At 38.9% G+C, this 15,574-nt stretch overlaps 1 protein-coding gene across 9 annotated transcripts in view; it reads right to left on the reverse strand.

Annotated features, from left to right (window-relative positions):
- Positions 1 to 15,574, reverse strand: part of ANKRD29 (ankyrin repeat domain 29) — a 55,435-nt gene that overhangs the window by 11,918 nt on the left and 27,943 nt on the right. For 8 of the 9 annotated variants that reach the window (XM_089517186.1, XM_089517184.1, XM_089517185.1 and 5 more), the window contains 5 exons: positions 14,205 to 14,315; positions 13,052 to 13,150; positions 10,046 to 10,144; positions 6,051 to 6,149; positions 2,088 to 2,186 (listed from right to left, as the gene is read on the reverse strand). In XM_089517186.1, coding sequence (XP_089373312.1) covers positions 2,088 to 2,186; positions 6,051 to 6,149; positions 10,046 to 10,144; positions 13,052 to 13,150; positions 14,205 to 14,315 — 507 coding nt within the window. Of the gene's footprint in view, positions 1 to 2,087; positions 2,187 to 6,050; positions 6,150 to 10,045; positions 10,145 to 12,419; positions 12,520 to 13,051; positions 13,151 to 14,204; positions 14,316 to 15,574 lie in introns of those variants that run through there. The other variant, XM_089517188.1, reaches the window with a different exon arrangement.

A 15,574-nucleotide genomic window follows, 5' to 3' on the forward strand; every position in this document is an offset into this window, starting at 1 on the left:
GGATGGAGCATCAGAGCCATCAGTGGTGAAGGGAGATGCCCAAAGATGGTACCCAAAGCTACATCTCAGTTTTTAAGACCAAGATGACCTTCTCTAAGTCCCTCTAGTAACCTAATTGACCTCTAAGATTTATCATCTGAGTGTGAATTAATGCTTCATTTGCTTTAAACCCAGATTCTACACCAAGAAAAAGCTAAAGCCTTCAAATCCATCCATGCAATGTATTACGCAAATCAAATTTGCATATATTGCCTCATCTTGAATGATTTATTCTCCTTTAGGTATTTATAAAAACAGAGAATAGTCTGGCCTTAAACTCTACTACATGACCCCTGGAAATCTTCTTTTGACACACTATTGGAATCTGTAGGTTCTTGCCTAAGAAGTTTTTAGCCTCTTAACACAACATCATGGTAGTGGCACCTCAGAGCCTCCATGTTTACAGGAAAGTCAATCTTAATTGAAAAGATCTCTCAAGGGTGTTTCAGCCCCCCAGGTAAGTTCAATACCTTGAACAATTCAATCTAAAAACCAGAATAGATTCAGCAGTGTGCTGATGGAAGCCACTAGCCACCACTGCCTTGATTAGAAAATTACACTTACGTAAATAAGGGACAAATTGAAAGACATAGCCATATTACTCTGTAAAATCATGATGCAAAGGGATCTTGTAGGCTCAGTCTACAAAAGCTCATGCTCAAAGGTGCTACAAGATCTCTTAGCATAAGGAACAAATGAAATTCCCAAGATACTGTTTTCTCTTCCCCATACTGCTCATTTGTGGCCCATGTATACACACACATTGTTTAGGGTATGAAGGATAAAGGTGAAATACCCTGTTGAGCTGGAGTGCAATGAGCATACATTGTACTAAATAGAGACCTGCTTTTTAAGAAGACCTGTTTTTGTTTTTTGAAGAAGTAAGTTCATTTTTGAGCACAATTCAAAATATTGGTTAAAGCCTTACACGGCTCAGGTCCAGGTTATTAGAAGGACCATATTTTCCCTTACAAACCAACCTGTGCCTTGAGATTTACTGAGCAGGATTTTCTGTTTGTCCAGCCACCCTCACAGGTACATCTGGTGGGAAGACAGGAGAGGGCCTTCTTGGTGGCTGCCCCAAGGCTCTAGAACCTCCTTCCAAGAGAAGTAAGACTGGGACCTTTCTGACTTTCTTTTTGCAGATAAGTAACAATTTTTCTATTCCAATAGGCATTTGATAGATCATGGCCACATAGAACATTGCACCATGGAAAGGCCAGATCGGAGCTGCAGCATGTAGTTGCCATGACCCCAATCCAGTGCTGAAATGGATGGCTGCAGGCCACCCCTTAGGGGTGGTCTGTTCAGCCCCTCATTCAGATAAAACTGCTAAGTGCCACCTTGTGACTAAATTATGTAATGAAACACAGTATGTAATCCTGTGAATGTGCAACTACCAATAGATGATACTGTGGAAAGGGCACCATAGCCGTCGGTGCTGCAATTTTTCGGTTCTCCTTTGGTGCTGCATCATCTGGACGGAGCACCAGAGTAGCACCATGATGCCACCCACCATGTGGTAGGGCGCACGGCATCACGCCGGCATGGAGACCGAGTCAGGGCAAGTGCTGTGCAGACGCCACATCCCCACTCTGCCCCCATGCCGGCCTTTATCACTGGTCTGTCAAGGCTGTGAATTGTGAGAGTTTCTGTTTTATTTTGGAAAGAGACAATAAACTTCCTAGCTAGTTTCCTGATGTGTCCTCTCCACAGATCACCATTCTGTTTTGAACGGACTGGGATTATACGAAATCAAACTTTTATAAATTAGGTAACAGTGTAAGAACAGCAATGCCAAATATCATAGAGAATTAAAGTACAACTTTGGCAGTCTGCGCAGAAAGCCATCACATGAATTCAAGTTTTATAAAAGATTAACATCCATATCAAAGTCGTAACAATCACTGGAATGCAGCAAGTAGCAAGACACAGTTGGTTGACTTTAGCATGTATTTGACAAAGAAGAAAGAAATCAGTCTGACAAGAGCCTTTTTAAAAAGGATATTGCAACCAAAATATAGTGCCCTAACAATGCTGAACATTACCTGCCTTTGCTGATTGACCTTTGCTCCTGAAGACAGCAATAACCGAATTAAGTCCAGATAACCTCCTTGAGCAGCCAAGAAAAGGGCAGTAGCTCCATCCTTAATATAAAAATAAATAATCAGATTTTCAACTAACAACAATATTCTTAATAGGGCCATTGAAAGATCCTTTCCACTAGCCTTCAAATATAGTAAGATTGCTTTGTATACTTAATTTGTTCCCATATCCACCAATAAACCTCTGCCACTTAACCCAGCTCTTTCTGCAGAATTGATAAAAGCAAAATGCAAGGCTGCTCTTTAATTAGTCTGCTTCCGGCCTGAGATGTAATCAATTTAAAGATTAGGCTATAAATCTTGTTGCTTTCTGAGTAATCATCCCTGCAAGTGTGTGCATTTGAAGTCTGCCTCTCATGGAAATCTGCCAGTCAGAAAATAGAAACCTTTTACAAGCTTAGTTGAACAACACCACACAACAAAAGCAACCCAGATGCTTTATTTTAAGATTAACTTCCTTTTATTTATTGCTTTGAAATGCATTCAAAACATTTAATAGATATCTATCACAACTTGACTTAAACCAAGATCTAGATCTCCTATAATTTTCATCAGCTTCTTTATTAAAGGATTCAAACCAGTATCTTATAGAGCAGTATTTTCCCCAAAAAACTAAATAAATCAATAGCATGGCATGCGTGTTTAACTCTCCCAGAGAAAGTGAGACTTAAACAGGCTTTTGCAAGATTTTACCGAATTAATTTTTCTCAGCTAGGATTTACTTATTTAAAAAATGACATCAGCTTAATATTTAATATTATTTGTTAATCATTATAAAAAGAGTAGTGTTTCATGTCACTTAAACTCACTGATACCCCCTGAAAAATATTTGCTACAATCTAGCAAGGGAGCAACATGATAATAATCTAAGCACCATTCAATTGCCTAGGTATGGCTGTGCATACCGTATACAAGAAAAGGGAAAAAAAATGCTGATCTGGCAGCATTTTTATCAGATATAGGCCTGGGACAGATAGGCCAAAAGTGTCGTGCCACTGCCAATACAAGCACCTTTTGTCCAACTGATATTATCCATATTTGGAGCACAATCTTTGAGATGCACTTTTTGAGGAAGTAAATTTTCCATTTCCATCTGGATTCAGCCCTAGATCAGTGGTGTCACTAGGGTTGGTGTCACTCCCAACATTGACCTCCTCCTATACCACACCATACAAAATCCTTAATATTATTTTTGTACTAATGTTACTCATAAATTGTAATTCCCGTATAACACTGAAAGTAATTCCAATAGTTGTGACATAAAAAAACTAGCAAAATTAAAATGATATCTTTAATCTACAATATCATATACACAGTCTAAATGCATTTACATGTATTTTGTGTGGTTAAAATTAAAATTTGGTAAGATGTGATGTTTTTAAGGAAAATTTTAAAAGAATAAAAATTTTAATTTTTTGAAAACTTTTGAAACTTGTAAAAAATTATTTTTTAAAAAGCCTGTGGCCTCTCCTTTCTCCTCCCATTCACACCATCTCTTCAGCATTTTAAAGGGATGCTGGTGAACACCATAGCCTGTTTCTACCCAAACGCAGATCACCTGGAGTGGCCTGCACCCCCTGCAACCCCACAATGATGCTCCTGCCCTAGGTATGGGCTTGGTTGCCATAATGAATAATTTGTGCTATTTGTGCCATGTATGGCATACATGCCCAACAGCTTTCAATACCATCAACCATGACATCTAAGTAGAGAATGGTTGGATGTTGAAAGGGATACAAAGAGTCAGTTTTGCAACACAGCACTCTACACTTCTGTTCAATTCCACATTATCTGAACTATTCTCGCAACTGTCAGGCATATACCCCATGCTTTTTAATATATACATAAAGTCACTGGGTGGGGTCATCAGAGGATATAGAATAAGATATCAGTAGGTCAAAAAGCATAATTTGAGGGTATTCTTTGATCTAGTTTTGACACTCAAGATTTTTTTACCAACTTCATTTAGTTTACTGGCTATGAAATTTCATAGAAAAGGATAGTCTGGCTATGATGTTTTATGCTCTCACAACCTTCTGTTTAAATTACTGTAATTCACTTTAAAAATTATTCAGATACTTCAAGTATACAGAATACAACAGCCAGTACAGTATAACCAGATGGAATCATAATACACATGTTCAGAAGAAATGGCATTTGCAGTTCATTTGCTTCAACCAGGCTTGGATTATCAATGGTCCAAGTGATCCAAGCTCATCAGTGGCTATGGAACCAGTGCTCAAGGGAAGACCAGCTGCTTACTTCTTTTCCTCTCCAGCCACTTCCTGGATCTTCTGATTGTTTTGTTACCACCAACATTTTGTGTGTCACTTGGAGGAAATCTTTGAATGATGCTCATAAATGCTCACATCAGGGAGGGTGAAATGCTTCCTCAAACAGCAGCAACACTATGTAGAACAAAGGTGCAGACCTAACAAAATGATCTGGGTGGGGATAGTTAGCTTTCCTCTCTTGAGCTACTGAGCAAAAGCAGAATCATCCAAATGACTGGAAGTATACTGAACTTGCATTTGTTTGGATTTTTTTTTGGGGGGGGGGAGGGGGGTTTGGGCTATGTGACTATGTTCTAGCAGAGTTAATTCCTGACATTTCACTGGCAACTGTGGCCGGCATCTTCAGAGATTTGTTTGGATTGTTTTAACATGGCTTTCTTTGACATACAAAACTTACATTATTTTTAGCACAGAAATCACACTGTTGGTCTAGGTATATAGGAAATAAATTGAAATAATGTGTAATATTATTTCTGTTTCAGGATATTATACAGATCTGCTCAAATGCATACCCTTGCTAGTTTATAGATCTGCCTCAAGTCACATATGATTATCATATACCTGGGAAGCAATGGTTGGCTGTGACATGCAGGCATAGTGATAGGCAGTGAAAAGTTCAGATCTAAATATGATAATCTGGCCAGATTAATGTGTTTCATGGAGGAATGGCTATGAAAGCTACTCTAGCTCTGCTTAGGGAAGAAAGCATGGAAATCAAGACTGAGTATATATAAGAAGATAATGGAAATTGCATTTCCTGTAAAAAGCAAGCCAGGAAGAGAAGCTATAGAATCACAAGGACATTACATATCTATATTAAAGAGCAACTTTATATATAGTGGGCCCTCAGTATTGGCGGGCTTCCCATGTACAGATCTGAGCATTCACAGATTGCCACCCCTATTCTCTAAAGGTGTGCGTGCAAATGGGTGCACACATCGCCATCCACTGGATAATATGGGACTTGAGCTTTCACATTTTTCCCCATACATAAGGGGATGGAAAGTGCCCACTGTACTATACACAACAAAGTTGGAGAGTATGAGACTGCACCATTTTAAAAGAATACTCCATCACATAGAAAGCTCCCAGCATTCAATACTACTGGTTTAGAATAGCTTTATGGCAGAAAGCCAATTAAAACACTAAGATATTTGTTAAATAACATATGCAAGTTTACCCAAGCAGTAAATCTCACTCATTTCAGTGGGATGTACTGACAGATACCTACGTATGGAGTCACAAACAAAGAACTGGACTATTCAAAAATACAACTCCCACAGATAATCATGAGAGAGATAATCTAAAAATTTACTACCCTGTTCTGTACAACATGTGAGATGTCACTCAGTGGAGTAGCCCAGAATGCCTTGGAAAGTAGGGGGATCTTGTACCTGAGAGTTTTGCCGTTCCTTGCAGCTCTGTGATTCTACAGACCACTCTCAGATGTTTTTCAACCACCAATTCACAATATGTAAATTTGCATTGCAACTATTCAAGTCTAGTGTTTGATTTTCTCAGGAAAATAAGAAGAGAAGGAAACCTTGAAAGTCTCTCTATCTTTCAAAGAAAAGAGGTCTGTATCATGAATGCCAACTTTAAATAAACTCACGTAAAGCTGATCGTGGATGTTGGCTCCATGTTTCAATAAGGTTTCCACTACTCTCATGTGCCCATATTGGCAAGCAGCTAACAAAGCAGTGCCTCCATCCTGGAAGGAACAAGGAAAAAACAAATTAAAAACTGTGGGGAAAGGGCTCAACGGATGGGGAAAAAAGACAAAGGTTTCAGAGAACAGCAAGTGCAGAACATTTCTTAGCACTAAGTTCATAAGGAATGGGAACAAATCACCACCACCCATGACAAAAGACGTATACATAAACACACATGCACACACACACACTTATTTTTCCCTGTTCATTTTTTTAAAAAAAGATTTTAATGAAGGGGCCAGGGGGACTTTGCTTTGTTTTTAATCCCACCATGCTCTATTTAGTCCAGACTTCTATGACAACTTTTCATCTACAATTTCCAGAACCTTCCATTCCACATCATCATGCACCATGATGCCTAGGGGATTCTGGAAGCTGTAGCTCCAAAACGTAACATTGCCATGTTATTTTCCATGTCTTATTCATAAATTTCCCTTGGCTCTTGTCTTTCCTCTCCTTGCTTTTAAACAGCTACCGCTGATCATTTCCAGCAATATTCTCCATAAATGGATTTTTATCCAGATGTCTTTTTAAAGAAGAAGGCTCTGCCTTGCTCTTTTCTTCCTTCTTCTGGAGTATGAAACACAAGGCTCTCCAGATACTATTAGACTGCAACTATCATGGACCCTAGCTAGTAGAGCTAGTAGTGAGGGATGATGGATGTTATTACATCCCAGTAATATCTACTCTAACAGAAATTTGGCTTTCACCATTCTCATTTAAGGCTAAACTAGCCAGAGCCTGGCCAAACTATGTCTTTAAATAAGGCCTGTAGCAGAAGGTGAGAAGCAGAACAGACACAGAGCACAGGTAGGAGAAACTGAACCTGCAGCATACTTCCCTGAAATCTATCTATTTATTAGATTTATATCCTGCCTTTCTCCCAAAACGGGATTCAAGGCAAAATTTGGTACACAGCTGATACTGGAGTCTGCATCAGGGAAAAATGAAACGAGGAGGTTGCTACAAGATGAGTTGTGAATGTGGATTCAGTACCCTTCACCTACCTGTCTCTTTTGCTTCTTAAACTGGGGTTTTAACTCCACATATATTTGGAACTGACTTGATTTTTAAAAACTGAGGCTACCAACATGTCTAGTCTGCTCCTCATTTCCAAAGAGGTATATTGCAGAACACTGCAGAGCGTAAAACATCATGGTTACCCCATGCTGCTAAGCTCCATGACATTAATTGTAATGGTACCCAATTTCCATAGTGCTCCCAAAGCCATTGATTTGTTAACCTTACAGAAGAACCCCCCAATCCCCTCTCTTTGTTTTGCTTTGTTTTTCAAGCTCAACAAGTACATTTTGCTGTGAATTCGTGATGTGAATCTGCTGTGAATTTTCCTACATACAAAAATATAATTCTAAACATGAAAGTAAGTACATGGATTATGTACAAGGATCAGTTTTGTGTAATGACAGACACATTTGGTCCCTCTTTTCCAGCTGAAAAGTTATAGGTACAGAGGAAGTAGATTTCAGGATACTAAATGAGCTGTGTGCTGGGGCCCCAGATTATGAAGGGCATCTAAGTACCTCCTCACTATTCCTAAATGTTAAATTTCACATAACTGTTAGGATAACACTCAGGCTTTGGTAATGGCTTGACATGGCTGAGGATCTCACCATATTTGAATCAGGCTCTGGCAGAAAAGGATAACAAATAAATTCTAATTGTTATTGGTACATACAGTTCACTTGTCCTCATATAAAATGTAATGTAACAAACAGCCCTGTTAGCGAAGGTGTTCCACATTGCTAATGATGCTAGCACTTTTTCGAAGTATTTCTGCCAGGCAGGACGGGATAATTTGACACTCATGTTAATTTTGGAACAACTCTGGCTACATCTGTAGGGCATTAGAAGCTAAGAAAACATTGCTGCTGCTGGCAAACATGCTGGAAATTTTGAGAAACAAAATCAGTACTAGCAGAACTGCAGATCAACAAATCAGAGAAGTAGTATTTGCATAATCACAGTGCAAGAAAGAACCAGGTTGTGATGAAGCATGCAGGGCCCTTCCAGAAAAAAAAGGCAGAAACTGTACCATGGATGCTGTGTTATTCAGACTGACTAGTCTGTATTACAGTCATCAGCTCTTTCAGGTCATCAAATGACAGAATGATAGATTCAGCTACTATCAAGTGCATTCTGCTATAAGCCTGAATTATCATTGAGTTTCCATATGTGCCAATGTGTACTTTAGCTGATAGCAACGAGTTTGAGTTACCATTTCATCTTATTTTAAGCATTAAAAAATTGTAATGTATGCTTCTCATTTGTCTATTTTTTTAAATTGCTTTTTATCCACTGCTTTAAGGCAGGGGTGGATGACCTTCGGATTGCACTGTGGTGAACCAAAAGTGATACGTCACTTCAAGTCACCACAAGGCTGTCTCTGCAGACCCAAACCAAAATTCAGTGGCAATCCACAAAGATCCCTTTAAAATAACCATTTCCTGCTTGGTTTAAAACAACATTTCCAGTGTGTCAACAATTTTCTGTGGTGATACAACAGCAGTGAAGCCTGCAGCAGGTTCCAGAAGAGGAAACTAGCCACAAGGGCCTCCAAATTGTCCTTCCTGCATTTGAGTAATAAAGGCAAAGAGGAAGGAACAGAGTTTCCAGAGCAATGTCTTCCCTTTAGTTCAATGAAAGAGAAGGCCCAAAAGGGATAATTGCATGCCACAGGCATTAAAATAATAAATAATAATAAATAAAATAAAACTTTTATTTATATCCCGCTTTTCTGTGACAAAGCGGCTACAACATGTTAAAATCCACATTTACAAATTTATGTCCCAAATTCCCCCCCTTAAAACAGGATTAAACAAATTACAATTAAAACATCTATTAAAAACACAATAAAATACAGCGAGGACAGAGCGGTGGGCTGATACATGATGCGGGGGGCAGTCATTCTGTGGCCGGGCACTTTTATTCAGGAAAGGCCTGCCGGAAGAGATCTGCCTTGACAGCTTTTTTAAAGCTGTCTAAGCTGGCAATTTGACGGATCTCGTCTGGTGTTCTCATTCTGATGCCATGACCATGGGCTGTGCTGTCTTGGGATGATGGAAATTGTAGTTCCAAGATTCATGGAGGTGAGAGGCTGGGAAGGTTCACATACTGCATCTGTCATGTGCATTTTTATGCTAGGCAAATGATGAAAATCCATAGCTACAGTTTTGGCCTCAAGTAACTGTGCAGGTGGCACTGAATGCCATTAAGGAAAGGCTTAATGTCTTCAGGCCACTGTTATCTCATAAGCCTAAAGCACACAAGTTATTTAGTCTTATCCCACCAGGTGTACAGTAGCAATTCCTGTCATGTTAAACATGAAATGACAGCATCCTTTTAAAGTTCAGCTGCCTGAATGCCTGAAGCAGTGGATTCCAAACACTGACAACCTGACACTAAAGCATAGAATCCTTTTCTTTTCATGTTTAAGTTTGCTTCTTAATTTCTCCCCACTAAATAGCATAAAACTGAACCATCAATCTAGTCAGCTTTGGTTATGCTCTTTCCAGATGAAAAAGCTTTAAGAAGGTGTTTTATTTTGTGTTGGGTTTTTTTTTTTTTTTTGGACTACAGTTCCAGGAATCCCTCAGCTACTTGGGGTCTGGGGGTTATAGTCCAAAAAAGTAACCTTTACAGGCTCAGTTCCAAATCAAAGAACAAACATTAAAGAAAACAGAGCTGCACTCAAACAATGAAAACTCAGCAATAAAAACTAGGACTGACTTAATGTCCTGCCAGAGAACTGCATGGCAAGAGAAGAAATTATTCCAGGGGCCTCTTGCTTGTTCTCCATGCCAAGTTTCATAGCAGAACAACTGTGCTGCCTGTCTGCCTGCCTGCATTCACCATTCAGCTAAGCGTAACCTCTTACTTTGGTTTTAAACTCTGTGGAAGCTCCAAACTCAAAGAGTAGCTTCACAATATCATTGTGGCCTTGTTGTGCTGCGAAGAATAGGGCAGTAGCACCAGTCTGAAAATAAAAGAAACAGAAGTCCATTTATTATGTTAGATGTGTAGATACATCTCATTCAGATTAAATATAAACTGCTTTTTATAACAGATAGGTTCTGCCTGAAATGTACGTGAACTCTAATTCTTAGCTCTTGAAGCAATAACTTGATAATAAAGGTACTCTCAAACAGATCTGCTTCAAATTATGCTATACTATCACCTTCTTTCCAGCAAGATTTATGTGCCTTTTGGAGTGACAGAATCAGGAATGGCCAATGGTCCAACAAAGAAAGGACAACCCATTCCACAGAGGCAGGATGAGATAGCCTCCCTGAGTCAGACCACAGGTTGCCAGCAAATACCAGATTTTGTAGAATATTTAACAAATGCCATTTCTCTTAGAAAGGAGGTATGATGACAGAGTAAACTAAACTTGGAAAAATTTATGTCATGTAACTATGAGGGATACCATACAAAGGAGTTTATCACATCGGACAGATCCCATGCAGAATCTGAATTTAAACTGGAAAACCCTCGCAGATTATCACGTCAGGGGTTAACCCCAACAGAAAGTGGACAAAACCCGCAAAAGCGGGTTGATTTTCAAATATAAGGGTTAATGAGCATTAACACAACATTAACCTGAACAGAAAGTAGACAAAACCCGCTCCTTTTTACTTTCAGAAAATCTCGAAAGGAAAAAGGAGCGGGCTTTGTAGTCTTTCCATTTGGGTTAACGTTGCGTTATTGCTTATTAACCCTTATGTGTCTGAAAATCAACCTGGTTTGTATTTTTTTCCTAGATTTTTAAATTTTGTTTCTGTACATGATCTGTCCCATGTGATAAACTCCAAAGTCTCTGTTTAAGGAAACAAAGCATTGAACTGGCTCCTCTAATATGGACTCTTCATCCCCTGCCCTCAGGCTTTCTTAAGCACAACTTGCCAAAAATTCAGAGAATCTGTAAACTTGAAGGCATGCCTCTAAGGCAAACTCAGGACTAAACTATACAATAAACAGCTGTATGCAATTTAAAATCTTATATGTTTCAATCTAGAGTAAGTGCACATGGCCCCTATTTCAAATCTGACTTTTATTTTAAAATGTACACACAAACAACCGGGGCGGGGGGGGGGGATGCTTAAAAGAAAACGAATTGCTCTAAACTATGCTGTACCCAAGCCATTTTAGGGCCATGCAGGTTTACACTAGAATGAAACAGAAAAGTGTCTTAATTTTCACAGTATGTATTTAACACAGCATGCAGAATAAGCCAATCATCTGGGACTTTAATATTTGGCTTTCTACATCCAAGAAATGGTAAAACATTTTAATTTATTTTTTAAATTTGGCATACATTTGGCATGTTTTATTAAAAAACCACCTAAAATTTTCCTAATACAAAACGATGGAGGTTTCTCTTGAGAGATTCATTGTTCTCTGTCTAGCAAAGTGGCCTGTGACCTCAAAAGGATGGAGACATCTGGGATCCCGAAAGAAGTACTTTTTTGCATTGCTAGTAGAATTCAAATTTTATCTCCTGGACTCAGGAATGCTTTGTTCCCAGTGCCACATGGCCAGAATAAGGAGGGACCTGTTTGCACAGATATCTCTCCAAAGAACAAAGCGACAACATCTTGACAAAAATGCAAACCTCTGACTAACATTGTCATCCTGCCGTTTTTCTCCCACATGATTTGTAACACTTTTGCCTGATGAAGAAGTTAATTGAACTCTAAAAGTTTGCATCATGTATTTTGTGCAGTTTGGTTGGTCAAAGAAAGTTATCACTGTCTTGTGGATTCTGAATGTTATCAGTTTAATGTGTTAAATATCTTCCAGCTTGGAAATGCAGTTATTAACATGAGATGGCATTTCTGCCTTTCACACAGCTATTGAAAAGCAAAGGAGCTACACCTAGAAAGATTTGGTGATCTTACTACAAATCACCAACTTTTAAAACAACAACGCTGAAAGCTGTTCTTAAAGACAGTTTGGATGGTCTTCTGTTAGGCATATTTTTGTTATGGATTCCTATACCAGCAGAGGGTTGGACAAGATGCTACTTGGTATCCTTTCGAAGTGTAGTTGAAAGTGAAAATGGTGCATACAAACATGATATGTTAAAATAAGGGTTAATAATAATAATAATAATAATAATAATACATATAAGAATTTATCCCTTTCAGACTAGCATTTAAGATGCAGTTATGAAACAGCATAATTAAAAGTGGGTAATTAAAAGCATCAATATGGGAAAATTTATCTCCAACTAAGATTGTGTCTGCATGTACCTGTGTAATTTTATAAATGAATGACGCAATGGTTCCTCCAGATTGTACAGAAACCTGCCAAGAGTGTGTGAAACTCTGCAGCAGAAGGCTGATATTCCAACTGCAAGAACCAAAGGAAATTCAAAATATCATTTCCACCATTCATACTTATTAACTGTATTCTGTTATCAGCCACACTATAACAACCCATTAAAACTACTCTCTTGGTGTCTTTTGTCAGTTATATCTACCATCAAGAACCCAAACTTGACAACTGCTTGTGCAGTAAGTGGGTTTTATCCAATGGTTTTCCTCTGCTTACACAAAACTCTTTCCTCCAATCTGTAAGTAGAATGGAGACGGAGGCAATTCTTCCTGTCCCTTCCCAAAGAGTTTCTCAATCCTATAGAGCAGATTGGTGCACTATCAGCAAAATCACATCTCTTCTCATCCCACTGATAGATGGAGTAATCTTCCATTAGTGTCCCGTAAGCAGATGACAACCACTGGATACAAACAACAGTCTGCCTTGAAATATATCCACAGAGTTCCCACAATGTAATATTCAGTCTTAAATGTCTGACTCATATTTTGGCTAGTTGAATCCAGGACATTCTCCTTTGCAGTCCTTTAAATGCAGGATCTCATTGTACCTCTCTTTGAAGATTAATATCAGCTCCTTGCAGTACCAATTCTCGCACACATTCTTTGTGGCCATAGTACGATGCTACCATAAGAGCTGTTGAACCAAGCTAGATAGAAATAAAGAAATACAAGTTATTATCTTAAATAAGTATATTAAAACAAAACAAGCCATGCTACCCCATTGCCTTAACTGGCTGCAGTTTGTATATGGACACTTTATTATAGTAATTGTTGTGCAATCACAGATCAGTGTAATCTGCAATTTAACTATAAATGCTCATTCCAAAGAAAGTAGCATTTAAAAAACTAATGTTGGGGTTCTGTGACTAGAACACTTTAGTTTTTCCTTGTTAAAAAAGTCACAGAGTGATGGTAGATTTGGACTGAGGTTCTGGAGCATAGAGAGTCATCTAACCCTTCGGCCTTCTATTGCATTTCCTTCTTAACAGCCTCACCTTTCATGCTGCCATTAGCCATGGAGTAAAACCTGTGACCACAAATTGTGCCTTTAAAATGCCCCATTTATAGTTAATAGTGGGAAGCAGGGCTTGGAAAGTTATAGGCAGCCAGGAACTAGTGAAAGGGCAAAGGGATATATCTACTTCCCCTTGTGACCTCGATAAAAATACCTTCCCAGCAACTTTTAAATCCTTTGTTTTCTTGTTTCTTTTATTTGTACATCCAGAATTCTTTCTTCTCACTTCCAGGATGCTGCTAGGGCCCATGGCCTCCAAATCTATTACTCAGAGGCCCCTGGATCAGTTCTCAAATGTGTCAGTATCTATTAGCATATGCAAATTTAAACCAAGCTTGCATTCCAAGGGCCTAACCCAAAATCCTTTAGTGCCCTGCAATGCTTTAGTTTCCCACCCTCCCCTTTCATTTTATTATTGGTGCATTAAGCTTAATCAAGACTGCCAATAAAAAGTGGAAATAAAAAGAAAAATAAGATACAGTGTCAATCATGCAATGTCCATGCAATGTGTACTATGTCATATTTCAACAAAATTCAGTTTTGATTTTGAAATTGATATTGATTCTGAACTTTGATATTGAAATTAATGCAATTAAGTAATGCAATTAAGTAATCCTCCACCAGAGCAGAAAAAGGGAAATTATTATAAACTATATGTTCTAGTCATGCATGAACAGGATCCTTACACTGTCTTTGCAGTCCACATCAACACGGCCACTATTCAGCAACAGCTGTAGGAGGGCCAAGTTTCCTTTCCTTGCAGCCCAAAACGCAGCATTTGCCAGTGGTGTTTCCTTCTGTTAGCAAAAACAGAAGACAAAAAAAGCCATTGAAAATCTGTTTCAGATTAGTACATACAAGCAAGTCTGGCATCTGTGAAACCTAAGTGAGAGTGTTGCTGTTTTAAATTTACAAGCATCCTTTGCTTTTTAACAGCCACTTTTAATAGTATTTTGAACATAACACACACACACCCCAAAGAAACATTATTCCAAATCACACCCCACCTTTCTAATGAAGAACAGTATATTACACTAGTGTTTTGGGCAAGTCCAGTGCTAACAGAAAAGTGAACATTATTTCAGTCTCTAGAAACATTATACACCTAGCCAACCTGGGATTTTTTTTGCCCTTGCTCACTAATTTTTTGCCCAAGCACTAATTAATACACCAGAACTTACAGGGATCAGACCACTGTCAGACAAGCCCAAAAGCAGACAGCAGGTCAATCCTACATGTGAGATCCATTATTTGGTAGGCCATAGGATTTGACCGAAATCCTGCTGTGCCAAAAGACCAAAAGAAGATACACCACACCAAAGCACTGGCTAAAACAGCAACTTGGGGGGAAATTACTTCTGGAGACTATAGCTTTCCCAAAATAGCATAGCCAGGGGCCATGGTGGCTAGGGGATTTTGAGAGCTGCAGTACAAAAAGTAAATTTCTCAAGATCTACCTAAAATAGAGTTGTAGGCAGGATGATAGCAGTCCATTAGAGGAAGGAACTAGGAATACAAAATGTATCTCAAGGGGTAGATCACCTTTTTGGCCCTGAGGAACCAGGAGCCCTACACATGTGCATTTATAATACGGTACAAATAAACACATTCACATACAGAGAGAGACAAAGATTCCCTATGTCACACATACATCTGACAGAAAACAGAGATGGGAAGGTTAATCTTTATGTGTGTGTCCACGGATATCTAAAGATATCACTCTGTGTGTGTGTGTGTTTGTGTGTGTGAAAAAGCCTCTCTCCCAGCAATCACTCCTGAGCTGGCTGTTTTTTCACCACTGCACAGGACAGGAAAACAGCAGTCTCAAACCACTGAAGGTGCTAGTCCTCAGAAATCTCCATCAAGATCACTGTTTTCCACTGCTATGAGCCAGGGACACCATTTCCACACAAACAATGCAGGCTGCAATGGAAATAGCCAAGGGCTATATAAAGTGCACCCTTGCCATTCTATACTCTTCCACTGAATAGCCATTGGTGGCCTAACTCTGTACCCAACATGGGACCTGACAAATAGAATTTCCCCTTCCACTGAC

The sequence above is a fragment of the Sceloporus occidentalis genome, unplaced genomic scaffold (assembly GCF_023333645.1).
Source record: "Sceloporus occidentalis isolate IW3139 unplaced genomic scaffold, rSceOcc1.0.p SCAF_3, whole genome shotgun sequence".
Taxonomy (NCBI): domain Eukaryota; kingdom Metazoa; phylum Chordata; class Lepidosauria; order Squamata; family Phrynosomatidae; genus Sceloporus; species Sceloporus occidentalis.